This window comes from Gymnoscopelus microlampas (assembly GCF_963454915.1).
Source record: "Gymnoscopelus microlampas genome assembly, chromosome: 14".
NCBI classification, from domain to species: domain Eukaryota; kingdom Metazoa; phylum Chordata; class Actinopteri; order Myctophiformes; family Myctophidae; genus Gymnoscopelus; species Gymnoscopelus microlampas.
Genome location: NC_139951.1, coordinates 10,135,054 through 10,155,088, shown reverse-complemented (window position 1 = coordinate 10,155,088; position 20,035 = coordinate 10,135,054). Strand labels below are relative to the sequence as shown.

General features: G+C 40.1%; 1 protein-coding gene across 1 annotated transcript; it reads left to right on the top strand.

The window, feature by feature from the left end:
- Positions 1 to 14,489: 14,489 nt before the first annotated feature.
- On the top strand, positions 14,490 to 17,366 carry LOC311060025 (uncharacterized protein; the record flags this gene model as incomplete). Its single annotated transcript, XM_084078149.1, has 4 exons — positions 14,490 to 14,526; positions 14,690 to 15,040; positions 16,388 to 16,615; positions 17,263 to 17,366. 4 exons carry the CDS (start codon positions 14,490 to 14,492, stop codon positions 17,307 to 17,309), a joined length of 663 nt encoding a protein of 220 aa, XP_083934275.1. The 3' UTR covers positions 17,310 to 17,366.
- Between the last annotated feature and the right edge of the window lie 2,669 nt (positions 17,367 to 20,035).

The window sequence follows — 20,035 nt, the reverse complement described above, 5'->3', positions numbered from 1 at the left end:
TCTGGAACTAAGGAAGGTCTCCTGAAGCAAACTAAGGGCAAATTATTGACGATAAAGAGTTGACATGGCTGTCTACCTACCTCACTGTCGGTCGCATTCCTTTAAGATGCAGCTGGCTGATCACCGACAACTAACATCTGCTAAAGCGGAAGGGAAAAGGTAAAACTGGCCTTAACCATGTTGCCTTGGCTCTAAATCCACACTGGCAAAGAAACCTGTAGCTAATCAGTCTCATATACAGCCACAGGTTCACTATAGGTGGGATGCTGGCATGTGCCCCAGGAGCAACTTGATGGTATTTGTCTGAAAGTCAAATTCAGTTATCTGGAAAAGGCTGAGGGTTATAGAACTGCACAAACACCTTTCTGGGCCATGGGGTGGCCCTGTAGCTCATCTGGAAGAATATAGTTGAACCACAGATGAAACAGCTACCAATTGCTCTGGTTGGACTATTGCAGGTTAAACAGATGCTAGATCATTACTCTATGTCAGAACCTTCAGTACTTATTGTCCATATTCTACAGCCAGACTATGTTGGATTTTGTTTAAGTAACAGCCACATTAACCCAGCAAAATATCTACATCTAATGAGGTTTGAATGTTGAGGAGATCTTTTCATTATGAAGTTTAGCAGACATTGGGTTTTGGTCACAATACCCGACAATAGCATGTCAGTATTCTACATCAACACGACGTTGGCATAATACGTTGAATAGACGTTGATTATTGGTCAGTTACCAACACAACCTAAAACCAACCAAATATCAACGTCTAATGATGTTAGACTGCAACGTTGTGTGGACGTTGTCATAATAACGTTGGGCAGACACTGAGGTTTGGTCAAAAATCTGACAAAAGCATGTCAGTATTCGACGTCAACCTGACGTTGGGATAATACGTTGAACAAACGTTAGTTAATGGTTAGTTACCAACACAACCTAAAACCAACCAAATATCTACGTCTGATGATGTTAGACTGCAACGTTGTGTGGATGTTATCATACTAACATTGGGCAGACATTGAGGTTTGGTCAAATATCCGACAACAGCATGTCAGTATTCAACGTCAAACTGACGTTGAGATAATACGTTGAAAAGACGTTGGTTATTGGTTAGTTACCAACACAACCTAAAACCAACCAAATATCAACGTCTGATGATGTTAGACTGCAACGTTGTGTGGACGTTCTCATAATAACGTTGGGCAGACATTTAGGTTTGGTCAAGAATCCGACAACAGCATGTCAGTATTCGACGTCAACATGACGTTGGGATAATACGTTGAACAGACGTTGGTTATTGGTTAGTTACCAACACAACCTAAAAGCAACCAAATATCAACGTCTGATGATGTTAGACTGCAACGTTGTGTGGACGTTTGTCATAATAACGTTGGGCAGACATTGAGGTTTGGTCAAGAATCCGACAACAGCATGTCAGTATTCGACGTCAACATGACGTTGTGATATTACGTTGAAAAGACGTTGGTTATTGGTCAGTTACCAACACAACCTAAAACCAACCAAATATCAACGTCTAATGATGTTAGACTGCAACGTTGTGTGGACGTTGTCATAAAAACGTTGGGCAGACATTGAGGTTTGGTCAAGAATCCGACAACAGCATGTCAGTATTCGACGTCAACATGACGTTGGGATATTACGTTGAATAGACGTTGGTTATTGGTCAGTTACCAACACAACCTAAAACCAACCAAATATCAACGTCTAATGATGTTAGACTGCAACGTTGTGTGGACGTTGTCATAATAACATTGGGCAGACACTGAGGTTTGGTCAAGAATCCGACAACAGCATGTCAGTATTCGACGTCAACATGACGTTGGGATATTACGTTGAATAGACATTGGTTATTGGTCAGTTACCAACACAACCTAAAACCAACCAAATATCAACGTCTGATGATGTTAGACTGCAACGTTGTGTGGACGTTGTCATAATAACGTTGGGCAGACATTGAGGTTTGGTCAAGAATCCGACAACAGCATGTCAGTATTTGACGTCAACATGACGTTGGGATATTACGTTGAATAGACGTTGGTTATTGGTCAGTTACCAACACAACCTAAAACCAACCAAAAATCAACGTCTGATGATGTTAGACTGCAACGTTGTGTGGACGTTTGTCATAATAACGTTGGGCAGACATTGAGGTTTGGTCAAGAATCCGACAACAGCATGTCAGTATTCGACGTCAACATGACGTTGTGATATTACGTTGAAAAGACGTTGGTTATTGGTCAGTTACCAACACAACCTAAAACCAACCAAATATCAACGTCTAATGATGTTAGACTGCAACGTTGTGTGGACATTGTCATAAAAACGTTGGGCAGACATTGAGGTTTGGTCAAGAATCCGACAACAGCATGTCAGTATTCGACGTCAACATGACGTTGGGATATTACGTTGAATAGACGTTGGTTATTGGTCAGTTACCAACACAACCTAAAACCAACCAAATATCAACGTCTAATGATGTTAGACTGCAACGTTGTGTGGACGTTGTCATAATAACGTTGGGCAGACACTGAGGTTTGGTCAAGAATCCGACAACAGCATGTCAGTATTCGACGTCAACATGACGTTGGGATATTACGTTGAATAGACGTTGGTTATTGGTCAGTTACCAACACAACCTAAAACCAACCAAATATCAACGTCTGATGATGTTAGACTGCAACGTTGTGTGGACGTTGTCATAATAACGTTGGGCAGACATTGAGGTTTGGTCAAGAATCCGACAACAGCATGTCAGTATTCGACGTCAACATGACGTTGGGATATTACGTTGAATAGACGTTGGTTATTGGTCAGTTACCAACACAACCTAAAACCAACCAAATATCAACGTCAATTGACGTCAAATTAATACGTTGATACAACGTTGGAAGTTGACGTTGGTCCAACGTTGGATTTTGGTTAGCTGACGTCACAACCTAAATCCAACCAAAAATCAACGTCAACGGACGTCGCGTGCCAGCTGGGTTACAACCTTACAGTGAAATGATGGTGTTTGAGATAAAGACGTTAGACATGATCGTAAAAGATGACAGTATTTCACCCAAAAAAAAAATCCCAGAGTTGTTCATTAAAAGTAAAGTGTTGTTTTTTGAGTGGCTGACATAAGTCATCTGAGCATACTGGTGAAATACAAACTCTCATTATTATCTCAAACTTATCGTACTGTACGATTGTGTCGCTTGCCAAAAAGAGTAGCTAAAAACGTGCCACATCTCAAGTCAAGGGTCAGCGTCATGATGGCGTATAAATTAAGATAACAGTCTGCTCATTCAATAGACTAATTGCTTGGAACGGTTCAGTAGTACGGACAGTATGGATATGCTTACTGTGCGTTCTCTTATTTCCTTTGGCCTGCCCTATACAAGCACTATTGATGGTGTAGAGTGTTGTATATTGTACATCTTATCCAATTACTGATGGTGTTTCTGATGTATTTTACCCTGCTGTATCTACAGTGCAACTGTACCTTAACTTCTGTCCTGCCTTTGGCATCTGAATTTCAAGTGCAGGAACAACAAATGTCCTATCTTATCTTATCCTCCTGCTTGTTTTCAATGAGTTTCTTAGTTGTCTTCATTCTTTTTCCTAACAGAGAATGTCCAAAAGCCATCAGTAGTTAACATACCCTCTTGTTCACCTCAATCTACCACCTGCTTACTGGTCTGTGAAGGAAACATCACAGATTCAGGTCCAATCACCTATCGCTGGAAGAAAGATGATGGGGAATGGATGGAGTCTGGACAGAACTGGACTATTACCAACGATGAGAAATGGAAGAAGATTGAAAAAGTCTTCTGTGAAATGAAGAACCCAGTCAGTGAGGAGCAGAGTGATCCCAGTGACAACCCCTTTTATATAAAAGGTATGTTTGTGTTTTTAGTTTGTTTTGTCTGCCATCACAATAAATACCCTTTACTTTTTTTAGGAAGAGAATGTACCATGTACCATGCTGTGAAGATGAATTTGTATTCCTATATCAGCTCTACAGTATGTGGTTGATGCCTCCATTGATGTAAAGAAATGATAGTCCATCGCTGCACTACTACAATACAAATCTATACTGTAGGCCTATGCACTTGATCGACAACACTGAGGGAAAACAGTTTATACATTTGGACCTCAATCTTCCTAGCCGAGCCTTCCTAATGTGTTAGAAAGTTGGCCACACCTTTCGTGTTAGCAGGTCAAATTTCTCTCTCTCGCACGCACGCACGCACGCACGCACGCACGCACGCACGCACGCACGCACGCACGCACGCACGCACACACACACACACACACACACACACACACACACACACACACACACACACACACACACACACACACACACACACACACACTTTAACCGGACCCTGTAATAACAAAGGCTTCTTTGTCTTTTTATTTTAAGGAAATACACCTCGGCATCATATTACTGTAGGGATTTTTGTTGCTCTCATCATCCTTATCGGTTTGATCCTGGGTGTGAGATATTGTAGTAAGTATCTCTTCTGATTTTAAGTTACACATGACATACAACATGTTTGCAAAGTTACTGCTCAGCAGCTGCATGCAATTTCACAATCAAACGTTAATGCACACACACGCGCGCGCGCGTGTGTGTGCATGTGCGAATGTTGTATTGTATATCATTGTTACTGTATGTTATCATTGTCTTTGAATTTCATAACAGATCAAGTAGTTTTTTGAGATACTAGTCAGAGAGAGACTAGTATCTCTCTCCAGTGCTCCCACCCAGCTCCCTTCGCACAAATGTCCCACACATTACTGGCAGGAGAACTTAGAGGTAACAACAGATGGTCACTCCTTACATGGGCTTTATTCTATAGCTGACTCCCACACACAGTCGGCATATTTTAGACCCTCCGGAAAAATACGATTATGCGATCGCAGAATTTACCGCATAATCAGCAAAATGGTGCATAATTATGCGGGGATAACTTTTTTTCAAAAAGGCTGCATCGCATAATATCCGCTTCGCATCGCATAATATGCGCTTCGCATATTGCCGCATATTTCACAACTTTCCGCATACATCTAATCTTTGAAATTTGTGTGAGCCGGCTGTTTATATGGAGTCTGTCAGGGAAGAACAGGTGATGATGTCAACCTACTTGCAGAGGGTGACAAGTTGCATCAACTAACACATTAAATGAATCAATACCACAATGACTGTTATATGAATTTGTCCACCACACCTTTCACAATTCATTAACATCGTGAGAAAAACTGATATTTTTGTCTCTACTCCACAAATGCAGATGCATCTTCACCAAGGATTGAAAATGAAGGTACTAATGGGTTTGATTTGATAAAATGTGCACACAGAACTCCAATTGAGCAGTATAAGATATCTTCTCATTTGTTCATGGAAATATCTGACTGTGTGTGTGTGTGTGTGTGTGTGTGTGTGTGTGTGTGTGTGTGTGTGTGTGTGTGTGTGTGTGTGTGTGTGCGCGCGTGTCGTGTTGTGCGTGTGTGTCGTGCCGTGCGCGCGCGCATGTGTGTGTGTGTGCGTGCGTGCGTGCGTGCGTGCGTGCGTGCGTGCGTGTGTGTGTGTCATTAGTAGACCTACCTCTACTAGAGAAGGAGGAATCAACATCAGACAAGAAAAAACATGATTCAACAGATGGTCTGTTTCTCTTCTGTTACATGTCCTGTTTATAATTATGTTATTATTTTAACTGGTATTTCTTATTTGTTTTCAACAATTAAAAAAAAAGGTTTTTAGAACACCTCATTCTCTTCATTGTCTCTGCCAGGCCGACAGGCATGGCGAGAGAGTATGTTTTGCACCCTGTCCATCCGTCCGTACGTCCGTCCTTGTATCCTTCTGTCTGTTAATCTCCGGCACCGTTGGCCCCGTCACTGCGAAACTGTGGACACACACTCCCTGGATGCCAAAGCAAAACCTCTGCCCCAAATTTTGGTCATAGCGCCACCATGAGGCCTATTTTTGCAATACATTTTTTTTGAGAATACGCAAATCGGTCCTCAGTATCTCTGTAGTGATTAACACGGATATGTCCGATTCTGCATATTCTACCCTGATTGGCTAAGATTGTCTTCCATGCCTCAAAACATGAACGCAGCGTGCAATTTCCGTGAAATTTTGCAAGCACATTCCCACTAGGCAGATGGCCTGTTATGGCCTGTTATAGCGCTACCTGTTATAGCGCTACCAGCAGGTCTAATAAGCTCTAATAAGCACATTTTTAGAACAAAATGCCTCAAATCATGAATGCAGAATTGCCGTAAAAGTCCTAAGAAGAAATGGCACCCTTTTCACATTGGCCTATTATAGCGCCACCAGGAGGCCACAATAACCTACCTGACCTGGCAGAGACCTGTGCTCCGAGGAGCACTTTTTGCTCCCCCTTCAGTAATTCCTGTCTCTCTCCCCCACAATATGAATGCATTTTTAACATGTTTTATTATATGGTAACCCCTCTATAATCACAGTATTACACTTGAGGGTGTGCTTTACTGTCATTATTGGCTTTTCACTGATGCTTAGGGTACTTGGCACAAACACCTCATCACTGGTGATGGTAAAGCACACCCTTTCGTGTAATATTGCTTAAAGGAGTAGTTCACCCAAGAAATTACTTATTTTCTATCCCATGAAGCCTTGAATTCATGGAGATTGTTTTGTTTTTGTTGCATTCCTAAGCCAATAATTTGATGACCGGGTCATCGGTCAGTAGGAGACTCAATGGAGACTCCCCTGGTCATCAAGTTATTCGCTAAAGAATGCAACAAAAATAAAAAGAATCTCCATGAATTCAAGGCTTCATGGGGTGTGTAGCCTAACTGATATAAAATAAGTACTTTTTTGGGTGAACTACTCCTTTAAGTGAACAAATTATTTTGTTTCTTCTTTTAAAGTCAGCTGTCACTTCTTGTTCAATATGATGAGAAAAGCATATTATGGTTCAATCTATTGCATTTCAACCTATCTGTCCCCCTTTTTCTTTTCTCTATTTTTTTTTCATAGACTCCATCGTACCCATAGCAACTTCACTCTACTTTCTCTGTAAGGAGGTCAAGGGCAACAAGAAACAGTGCCAGCGTCTGGCCCAGCGTGTGAACGGGCTGGTGGAGACAATTAAACAAAAAGGAGCTGGTCAGAACTCTGCTGTTGTGGAGGAGGACCTCCGTGATCTCAATGAAACACTGGAGTCTGCAAAAGACGTTGTCAAAAAATACATCTCTGATAGTTTCCACAAGCATGTGTTTAAAGACTACAACGACAAGTTCGACAACAGTGAGTTTAGGAGTTTGAACAGCCTTCTGAACAGTGAATTCAACAAGCTTTCCAAGCCTCTGCAAGTTGACCACAAGATGTTCAACAAAGCTTCTCAACAAACAGAGGATGAAGCAGACAGGAACGAGGACCATGCAGAACTGAAGAGAAGTAAAAGGCGGGGTCTACTACTTTAACAATCCATGAGAAGATATAGTAGCAAAATCGGGGCCTATGATAAAAATTTATATATTTCAGCAGATTTTTTTGTTAAAAGAATATTGATTAAGGCGTTTTGTGTTTCTATGGCTGATATTTATTCAGTTTGGTAAATCACACTCTCTAAAAAAGCAAAACCAATAGCTCAAGTTGGCTGGTTGTCTCAACAGGGACAAGAAATGTTTCCAGGGAAATTGAGATGCAAAAAAGATGGTTTTCTTGTTTTGTTTTGAGAGCAAATTGCCCCACAATGTGATTACATTTTGAATATGTTTTATTTAGATGGTAACCCTTCTTTAATCACAGTATTACACTCGAGGGTGTGCTTTACTGTCAATATTGGCACTTCACTGTCAATCACTGATGCTTAGGGCACTTGGCACAAACACATCATCACTGTTGTGCCAATAATTATAATAATAATGATGGTAAAGCACACCATTTTGTGTGATATTGCAAATAAATAACTTTAAAATCAGCTGCCACTTCTCCTTCAATATAATGAGAAAAGAATGCTGTGGTTCAATATATTGTATATCAACCTATCTGTCTCCCTTTTCCCCTTCTCTCATGTTTTTCAATCAGTCATGGATCTCATAGACCCCATCTTGGTGAAAGCAGCTTCACTCTCCCCTCTCTGTGAGGGTGCCATGCGCAACAAGGATCGGCGCCAGTGTCTGGTCGAGCATGTGAAAGTGCTGAAGGAATGCTTGGGGGCGATCAAGAAAAAAGGACCTGGTCAGAAATCTGCTGATGTGGAAAAGGCCCTCTGTGAACTCAAAACCACACTGGATTCTGATGAAGTTGCTGCGTTTGTTGAAAAATACACCTTTGGTTGGTTACCTACAGACTACGGGAATGACTTTGACAGTTTGAACAAATGTCTCAGCAATGCATTAATTAAGCTGTCCAGTGCTTTACCGAAACCAAAATCACAAGCCGTTTGAAGAAGACCCTTGTTTGGCAGAGGATGAAGCACACAGGGAGGAAGAGGATGTGTAGCGGAATAATGGGGGGGGGGGGGGGGGGGGGGGTTGAACCCCTTCAAGGACCCCAGGAGTTCCAGGGGTCACCAGAAAAATGAGCTAACACAGCATCAAAATCAGTTTAACCACTTTAACCATATTTTATCTTATTTTAAAATAGGCTTATTGGAGGGCGCACGGGCGGACGGACCTCAGCCACGTCACTATGACTCAGAAATAACCTATAGACAAACCTGATACGCCCATATATTGGCAAATATGGAGATCCGGTTGTCCAGAGCCACAGATCTGACAATTTTGCACATATGGGACGGACCGACACAATCGTGCGCACAGAAACTTTGCACAAAGAATGGGTTTACTGCACTACTTTAACAATCCATGAGAAGATATAGTAGCAAAATCGGTCTATGATAAAAAATGTATATATTTCAGCAGTTTTTTTTTGTTAAAAGAATATTGATTAAGGCATTTTGTGTTTCTATGGGTGGTATTTATTCAGACACAATCGTGCGCACAGAAACTTTGCACAAAGAATGGGTTTACTGCACTATGAGATCTCTGAGCTCCAGCCCAGGCACCATAAGGTGTGCTACTATGTACGTTGCCCGTGACAGGAGGTCCCAGTTGTCCAAGCAAGAGAAGACGCACACCCAACAAGAACCTTTGTGCATTTGCAGTTGAAGAAACATTGTGGACAGTCGCAGAGCAACAGATGAAGAGACAGAGTCAATGAGATTATTCTACTGTGTTAACATTATTGATGTTGTGCAAGGAATGATGGATGTACGTTTTGGAGAGTGCAGTAGTGTGAGTAGAGCTCTTCACGGGTGTAAAAAGGCCGGAACCGACATGGAAATGTGACATCTGATCCGATTCACAGCCGTTTTTTTTTTTTTTTTCAAATAGCAAAACCAAACCCGGGTGGACCCGTGACAATTTAGTCCGATTCCGAGCCGTTCCGACTTTTTTAGTTTTTTTACGGACCCGGACCCTAATTGGACTGGTGAAATTTGTTCCGAAACCCGATTACTTCCGAGATTCCGAGACAGACCCGACCCAGACAACCCTTCAAAAAAGCGCATATGAAATGACAAAAATAAATAAATACATGCGCAGAGGTATTAATTGAATATGCGTGACAAAAGCTTTTCTTTGTAAATAATTGTGGACTTTATGAATTAATAGCAGACCTATTGACCAATGACCATTTTATGATCAAAGCTTTGCTTTCACCTCGTCAGAGGAATCCATAATTTGCCCACCGTCGTTTTCAAATCAGCCTGGCAGTTGGCTTGCCTTGCAGTATGGTGGTGTGCACCAGCAACTTTTTTTGTTGCACTGCAAGCAGTGTTGGAAAAGTTACTAAAACATAGTAATATATTACTTATTGTGGGATCGCTATAGCGATCACAGTTATTGTGGGATCGCTATAGCGATCACAGTTAGTTATTCCCACTATTTTTACTCTCCGCAGGAGAGTATTGTTTTCACTTTCTAAATATGACACACCGATTGGTCAAGCCTCACGTGACACGTGACAATACGGTGAAATACTGTATAAATACATGGCGTCACTTTGACAGTGTCTTTGCCACTGTCAAAGTGAGGTAAGACAGGAACCATCACGAAATGGCTGCATGGCTGATACATAATTGGCAGATAGGACAGATAGGACACTTATATAGACAGGAGGGATATGACACTTACACAGACGGATAGGACACTTACAGTACACAGACAGGACGGATAGGACACTTATACAGACAGGACGGATAGGACACTTATACAGACAGGACGGATAGGACACTTATACAGACAGGACGGATAGAACACTTACACAGACAGGACGGATAGGACACTTACATAGACAGGAGGGATATGACACTTACACAGACAGGACGGATAGGACACTTACAGTATACAGACAGGACGGATAGGACACTTACAGTATACAGACAGGACGGATAGGACACTTATACAGACAGGAGGGATAGGACACTTACACAGACAGGAGGGATAGGACACTTACATAGACAGGACGGATAGGACACTTATACAGACAAGACGGATAGGACACTTATACAGACAGGACGGATCGGACACTTATACAGACAGGATGGATAGGACAGTTAGAACATAAGAATTAGAACATTCCCAACATTCCCAACACAAGTCTGATAAGAGTGAGGTAAGACAGGAACAATCACGAAATGGTTGAGAAATGGCGGATACTGTAACAATTGGATAGGACACTTACACAGACAGGACGGATAGGACACTTACACAGACAGGACGGATAGGACACTTACATAGACAGGACGGATAGGACACTTATACAGACAGGAGGGATAGGACACTTATACAGACAGGACGGATAGGACACTTATACAGATAGAACATTCCCAACATTCCCAACAGCGGAGAGTTGTGCTCCGAGGAGCACTTTTTCTAGTTATTATTCCGCCCGTTTTTTGGCACCTATTATTATTGTGCATTGGTCAAGCTTCACGTGACATCACAATGTGTACTATAAATAGATAGTGGGATCTTAGCGATTCCACACTGTTTCTTCAGGAACAGTCATTTCTAGTTACATATTACTTGTTTAAAAAGTAATATAGTTACTTTACTTACTCCCTGCCAAAAGTAATTAGTTACTTTACAAGTTACTGGAAAAAAGTAATAATATTACTTTAAGTTACATATTACTTTAGTTACTTTCCAACACTGACTGCAAGTAGGTTAATCTGATCTTAAACCAGCCGGGTCCTGTCGGGTATTTTCGGGAGGCCTGTGAATAGCTCTAGTAGTGAGCTCAGTGGCATGCTGGCTGCTTTGAACCCAGAGGCTATATGGATCTTCAGAAATTAGCTGGCATTCCACTTTACTATTGAAAGGAGTGACTTGTAACAAGATCTCCTTAACACTATGGACTATGGAGAGTGAGTGCCTGTGAGAGATACAGAGCGTGGGTGATCCTGCACCCACTTTACAGTTGGCTAACAGTTCAGTTCAAATGATTTCCTCAGTCAAAACTTGTGAAGTGACTTTGTGGGCCTTTAGAAGGCTCTGATACACCATTGAACTAAAACATTACATATGCCATGCTTTACCTGTCATGACATCCAATTGCATGTACTTGCTCTTATATCAATATTAATGCTAGGTAAACCATGGATTATAGAATGGCACATTAAAAAAGTGGGGGGAATGTCAAAGGGTTATAGTGCTGGACCTAGATCTAAACACCTGGCAAGGAAGGGCAAGCAGCAGGCTGATATTCTGTATTGTTGTTCATAGTACAGTAGGCATATCTAGTGAATAAAGTGCAAACGCTGTAAATACAAAACAGTCTTATAAACTCTCGGCAAGAAACCACATTAGCACTGTGTTACACTGACATACTGTAATGACCAAATGGCAAACAGGGACATGTATGCAGTTATGTGGCCGTTCTCATGCATTTTTCTCCGCACGTAGTCTGGGTGCACACATCCCGGGGTAAATAAGCCTTGCCGAGCCCATAGGGCAGGACTAGGAGCTCCTGTTTCTTTAGCATGAGGCAGCTGGATGTCAAAGTACACCCCCTGGACTTGCCGCGTGTATGTTGCAGAGACCCCCCCCCCCATTCCAACCCTTGATGCTGAGTGGCAAGCAGGGAGGCATTGGAATTACCTACCGAAAGACATAAAGGTTCTCGACTCCCTATACAAACTCAAAACTAACCTAAAAGTATTCCTGTCCTTAAAATACAAGTGAACCCCCGCCCCCACCTTTCTCTGTAAATATACTTTGTGATTCTACTGACCTTTATTCCAATATGTTTTTTGTATAGTATTTGTATTGTATTATATACTGTATGTATTACTGATGAATTGAGACAATTATCCTTTTAACATAATCTTTGACTGTACAACCTGTACTGTTAATAACCATGTTAATAAAGTATTCAATCAATCAATCAATCAATCAAAACATGTGCATAGAGCTGTTGGCCATGTCCTAAACCAGTGTTTGTGAATGTTGATGACTTAGTTTTTACCTTTCTTTGAGTTTTCTTCTTAAACTGACCTAGCCAAGCTTCGGCCAACCCCCCTGTTGGCCGAAGCCCCTGCCTTTCCCTGCCCGAAGCCTGCCCGAAGCCTCCCCGAAGCCTCCCCTGCCCGAAGCCCCTGCCCGAAGCCTGCCGCCCCTGCCTTCCCATTACAAAGGACTCAGCTATTAGCAGAAGTCAGGGCCTGAGTCCATGGGATGCTGGGCCTGAGACTGCCTCATGCCCTCAGGGTCAACAGGGTTAACAGTTACATAATGGCATGAGCTGTGCTTAAGTCTGACACATGTACAAATAGGCTGGATGTACAGTACAACCTGCATATTCATCCAGTCTTACTGTAGTGACCTGTAACCAGTTGTTCTAGAGCAGGGGTAGGCAACCATGTTTTAAGATCATCCATTTGATCTTGAGGGGCTTTTTGGTAGATCATGGAGCAACTTGAACCCAAATGCATTCATAGAGTCCATCGTCCAATCATGCTTAGGTTTGCTGGTTTGAATGTGAACCCCAACAAATCATTACAGGGGCACAGTGTGAATTAACCCAGAAATGACCCTGGGAGCATACATTGTAAATGTATTTACAGTAGGTGTGTTACCTGTTTAGTAGGCATTTAAGATATTACTATTTTTCAACAACTAATGAGAATAGACATCAGTAGAAGTACAGACGCCATGAGACAAAAAACACATCATTTATTTTTTTTTGACTAATGAAAAACTAAGAAGGGACTGAATCGTCATATGTAGGTGTTGTGTACTGTACATAAAACTGAATCAAGTACTGTCATTAGTATTTTAAGTACATATTTGTCTCTTCAGTGATGGTGAACAAATCATCTCAAATCATCTATGAAGAAGTGAGGCTTGGCACATAGTAGCATGTGATTGTGGCGAGTCTGAGGAGACTGCTCAGACCACCCTTAGAAGCCGGCCTCTTCGACGCAAGACCAGAGACGAGCTCATGTCTGCACGACACTAAGCTGGCCATGTGACGATACATGAAAGAAGAAGAAGAAGTGAAGAAAGGGAACTTGGAAAGACACTTTCGGACAAACCTCAAACCATTTGACCATTCGATTTTTTTCCGGCTGAAGACAGACAAAGGAACTGAAATCTCAACCAGGTATACGTTTCATGAAACCCGATCAGGATTTTATACGTCCCATGAATAATTTATCTTTCATTTATTGCCTTTAATGTTCATACAAAGCTACTGACTTCTGTATTTGCAAATACAATGTAAAGCGGTGATTTCCATGTCTGGTGAATGTAGATCTCATCATCAGTCTTGAAAAACGGCTGAGTCTAGAACTCATTCCCAAAAAGGTCAGAAAGGGCAGCAGAAGTAAATGTTTCATGAGTAGAAGTGATTGTTGAGACTGAACCCCATAGGGCCATTCTGACTTTAATAATAATAATAACACATACAGTTTACAGTATATAGCGCTTTTATGAGTACTCAAAGTCCCTTAACAAAATAGCAACAAAATAAAAACAAATGAGCTTTCTGAAATGAGCCTTTCATGTGACACTTATTGCTCTGGGTACAGTATTTTCCTTCTTTGCCCGTTCATGAAATGTATCTCTATTTGTGGGGTCTTTTTGGTTCAGCTTCTGAAATTCAGGGTCAGGCTCTGGAGCAATAGGTCTAGTTGGCCCGTTTTTCTATGTACAATGGAACATGTGGTATTGAGTTAAGACTGAGGGAAGGACCGTTTTTGTTTGTTTCATTGCATGTTAAAACACTGACCACAAAATGTGGCAAAGCGTCATACAGCTCAGGTGTCACAGAAAAGAACCACAACATGAAAACATTTCACTCAGCTAACCAATCACGTTTTGTGTATCCTTTAGTGGAAGTCTATTTGCTTAACACATTTGACATCAGTGTCAAAGAGCTTTGTCACTGTCAACTTCATTCCACCATCAGACATGGCAAAGCTGCATCTGATTTTAGCTGCTCTTCTAGGTAACCTTTAAGTCTTTTTATTGTTTTGATATGAATTGTTATCATTCTTAGGTTGTTATTTTTGTGTATTCTTTTGAATGAGTTTCATCTTCTTTTACTGAGCTAAATGTTGTGGAACTATATGATGCAGTTTATTTAATTTCTTAATGTTTTTGTGTTCCAGGTGTCATTTACATCAGTCAGGATGGGGTCTCTGGATTAGAAGTGGAGTTGACAGTCAGACCAGGAGACAACATCACTCTCTACTGTGACTGCAGAAAATCACCTGGAGCTGACATAGTGTGGTTCAGGAACTGCTCTCATAAAAAACAACCTCCTCTTGAAATTAATGAACAAAATTCCCCTTCTAATTTCAAGTATAACAAATCTAGTCAATCCTATGATCTTCTGATAGAGAAGGTAACTGATTCTGACCTTGGTCTCTATTACTGTGGAACCAAGGAGCTTTTGTTAGTGGAGGAAAAAGTTAAACCATTCTACAAATATGGCAACATCGCCACAAGGATTTCATTCCGTAAGTACTGTATTGTGCTACGCTTACTTTTATTTATTCATTACTATTTACAATCGGGTGCTCAGTGCAGAAGTGTAATTTGAGGTTTAAGCACAGGTGGGTATTCCTGCTGGGCATTGCTGCTGCCTGTTGCACCTTCGACGGTGCTGCTAGGCTGCAGGGTTGCCAGCTGGGAACCACCGGTGGCTCCACCACCAACTAAGGCAGGGGTGGGCAGCATTTTTTTCAAGGGGGCCATACTGACTTCGATAAAGTGAGTGAAGGGCCACACATTGGACAATTGAATTGAAACTTGAAACACATACTGTAGTGCTGAATTATGCTAAAAATGCATACATTTGATAGACAGTAGACACGATTGACAACTTTACTATATGGTCAACTTTTTTACCCTTTTTTTTTTACAGCTTTAATGTAGTATCACTCACATTATCAAACATATTGCATTATGTTATTAATATGGATCCATGGCTGACTGTTTCACTGTTACATTAAAAACATTTAACATTTGAGTACATACGGATGTAATATGGATCTATGTACTCAAATGGTATTAATGACTAATAATGAACTGGAGTCGAGTTCCCTCAAAACATTGACACAATGCATAATGATTATTGGGGGTCATTTTTTTTTTTTTTAGGGCTTCGAGGGCCGGATTGAGATGTCCCATGTGTTATATTGTGCTTGTGTGTTTGTGGAATGAGTCCCAGAAAGAACTAATAGACTAATGAATTTGTGGTTGCAAACAAGACAACACGTCTATAGTGTTTATATTTTTAAACTCATTCTGTATTCCCATTAAGATATTGTCATTACAATACAAATAGTAACTTTAAACCTGGAACGAGACAATTCTATATTCTGACGTGGTATCCAAAAGAGTGGACACCTGAAAAGTCTTCTTTTCTTTACATTTGTTACATTTGACAGAGTAAGATTTCTAATGAAATTACTTGGTTTTTAGTGCCTTTACATACTACTACTACTACTACTACTACTACTAATAATAATAATAATAATAATAATAATAATAATAATAATAATAATAATAATAATAATAATAATGTTACAGAGTGATACATTTGCCATACAGGTATGTGTTGTTTATTCTCAAATACTGTGTAACACATTTGCATGAGCAAGAAATTACTAGATCACTGGTTCTCAAAGTGGGGTCCAGGGACCCCCTGGGTTCTTTGAAGGGGTTCTAAATGGACCCTTTCAGATCTGAGAGTTATGGCGGTCCTTGAAATGAAACAAGTTTGAGAACCAGTGGACTAGACTGTAGTAGAAAAACAAGTACTTATACTGTACCATGTGCCATTATCCATCCCTTATGAACAGATCAGTCTCTTAAAGACCTCGGTGACCGTGTCTGCAACTGTGACAGCAGTGGCAGCAGTGTGAGCAGCAACAGCAGCAACAGCAGCAACAGCATTAACATCAGTGACAGCAGTGACAGCATTAACAGCAGTAACAGTGACTGTGGTATGAGCTGGCTCCTGTTGGTTCTCTCCAGAGCGATGAATCTTCTCCTGCTGCCCTGTGCCTACTATATAGGAACCATCTGTGGTAGGTCAACATCAGTTACAACAACAACAAGAATATTTACTCAAGTACTGTACTTAAGATACATTTTGAGAATCTTTTAGTTTACTTGATTCTTCAACGCCTTACCCGACTACAAATATTTGAAAACTTTAGTTACTATTAACTTATTAATACAAAACCCACTTCTATGAAACAGCAGTTCCACAAGCTCTGTTATTTTCCAAATCATTTCGCCAAACTTTTAAATATCTTCAAAAATGTGTGTATGAGTACTTTTACTTTTGGTACTTTTTTTTTTGCAACTTATTGTTTTTATTACTTTTGGTGCTTTTGATGTCACTATACATACTGTATGCACTTTTACTCAAATAAAATGGTTTTGTTACTTTTACTTAAGTAACAAATCTGAGTACCTCTTCTACCACTGGTCATCATGTAGATTAAGCCTTGACCATTGAGAAAGCTTCTAAAGAGGCTTAATTTGGCTTACAATTGAGAATCATTGTAGAATTATGGAACGCATGACACAATCTCTCTCCTGTCTCAAACAAGACAGTTGATAAAATGAGTATTGTGATCAACATGATTAAGACAAACATGCTTGTATGAATTATATTAATATGATTTATATATCAGTCTAATACATTTGTCTTCATGTTTGTAACCAGGGTACAACCGTAGCAAGAGAGAAGAACTTCAGAGGAGAACCAAGTGAACCAGGAACCAGTGATTTGAAACATCACAACTGTGATGAAACTGACATTTGAGTATGGTTACAATTTATTCCTGCTTTAACTGGTAATCTAAAGTTAATGGATACAGAATAGAATATTTTAGGACATGGATGGGTGTCGGGTTACTTCTTCCTGTCTTTTTGAATTTATTCTCCTTCATTTTAAATTAAGCACAATAGGAGCCCCTCGAAAACGAGATGCTGCATCCTCTAGTTAAATTTTAAATAAATAAATGACCTAAAACATTTTTTTTGCTTGCAACAGCTTTGCACATAATACAATTATTAAGAATAGATTTTGAACAGAGTAGCCGTGATTAGCCTCTCCTGACAGTGGAAGAATTAAGCCACATACCAACTAAGAAATCTGGGTAAGCTCCTGTTCACCACCGTAGAGACTGTTTCCTACTAAAGTTTAGTCACCCTGATGAAAGCTATGTGGCGCAATGTGTAGACCCTTTCTTGCCATGCATTAGCCAATCCAATAAAGGCTTTTTAATTGGTTGCTTTTCTATTTTGTTATTCGACATTTACATTGGTGTGTTTATGCTGATACGTTGCTGAATGTATACTACTGTCAAGATTCAATGAATGAATACATGAATAAAGGGAAAATTGCATTATGAATGAACCACTTACAGCCCTATTTCAAATATAGTGAAAATGCAAATGTACAATGTATGTATATATGTATATGCCACTTTAGAGTAGGCTAATGCAGCCTTTAAAACCAGGAAAAGATTCAAAATTCCCAGATATACCATAATGAATTACTCTATGAGATATACAGTAGGCCTATACCAGTCACACATCACAATATATTGTGAAACCTGCCTTACAAAGTTTATCCAGGGACAGACAGAGTGCCACTCCCTCCCATTGTTGATGTGCCAGGTGGCAGCATAGTTTCAGTTGAACCCAGTCACCATTATGTGTGGGTGTTGTTTAAAATATATCAATTTGCGATCAGTAGGTAGGCTATACTCTGAGATCTATTTAGCCACTGCCTTTTCATCTTATTATAGACCCCTAATTCAAATAATGCAAAGAGAGTAAGTCAATAGTTTAATATGTAAAATTATGAAAAAAGTGTAATGCACATCAAACAATAATAAAAACATTATTTATGATTTACATACTGATGATTGCACTTGACTTGATATTTTTATATGGCAATGGTTGAAAATTCAGTTCCTTTGTTTATTTATTTTTCTCAGTTCTCTGTCTGCTGTAAATGTTTAGTCAAATGACGTGTGGTTTGTCCGCAAGTGTCTTTCCAAGTTCTCTTTCTTCACCATCACTGTGCAGTTCTTGCTGATGAGACAAATACTTACAGTAGAATAATGATGAGAGAGCTCTATCTAGTTCCATGTATAGTACACAAATACATATGGCTGAGATTTCAGTTCCTTTTTCTCAGTTCTCTGTCTGCTGGAAAGGTTTAGTCAAATGATTTATAGTTTGTCAGAAAGTGTCTTTCCAAGTTCCCTTTTTTCACTTACTGCATTGTTGCAATCCATTTTCCTATCAAAAATAATTTGTCTTTTGTCTCATGAGGTCTGTTCCCAAACTCATGCAACTGATGTCTTGTCTCATTAGATGTGGTTGAAAAAGTAGTAGTAGCTTAATAAAAAGGTAACACACGAGTACCTTTGATATGCTGCCAGGGTCAATCCTGTTTTAATTCACACGGCCCCACTCATTTGTTAATTTCAAGAGTTGTGGTTTCCGTGAACAAGTATTCAATGTTGATGAGAAAGTCTTAGTAGAGTCAATTAGAGTCAATCACATTTGATTCTCTTTGCCAATCAAACTATCACTGGGCTTTGACAGAAGACAAACAAATAAAAGCCCTAAAGAAAACAGCTGCCAACTGCATATCTCCAGCCAGCAGTCTTCATGGCTAAACAATAAAACATTTACAGCACTGCACCTACTTCAACACCATGTGGCGATACAGTAGAATTTGAGGCAGTTTAAATAGATATGTACTGAATTGTATTGTATTGTACTGTATTGTATTGTATTGTATTTCACATGTTGATTATTGAGCTCTGCATCAAACACTTTACAGATCACTCAAAGCTCTTTAAAACCTGTAGATGGAGTTGTGTATTTCAGACACATTTTTGCTATGATACAATACAAGTATAATTATAATTGAATGACTTTTGGGAGGGGAGATGCCCTATTAGTTAAAAATGTAAATTATGATTATTAGAAAAGCCCTAAGAGTTTTGAACGGTGAAAGTTCTCACTTTTGGGCATAACATGCACGTGCATGAGATGAGACTACCCTTAGAAGCCGGCCTCTTCGACATAGGAGCAGAGACGAGCTCATGGCTGCACGACACTGAGTAGGCCATGTGACGATACATGAAAGAAGAAGAAGTGAAGAAAGAAAATTTGGAAAGACACTTTCGGACAAACCTCAACCCGTTTGACTGGATTTTTCCAGCTGAAGACAGACGAAGGAACTGAAATCTCAACCAGGTATATACGGTTCATGAAACTCGATCAGGATTTTGTAAGTCCCATGAATAATTTATCTTGCCTTTATTGCCTTTTCTGTTCATATAAAGCTACTGACTTCTGTATTTGCTTAAAAAATGTAAAAGTGGTGGTGAATTTCCATGTCTGGTGAATGTAGATCTTACCACCAGTCTTGAATAACGGCTAGAGTATATCTCATTCCCAAAAGGGCAGAA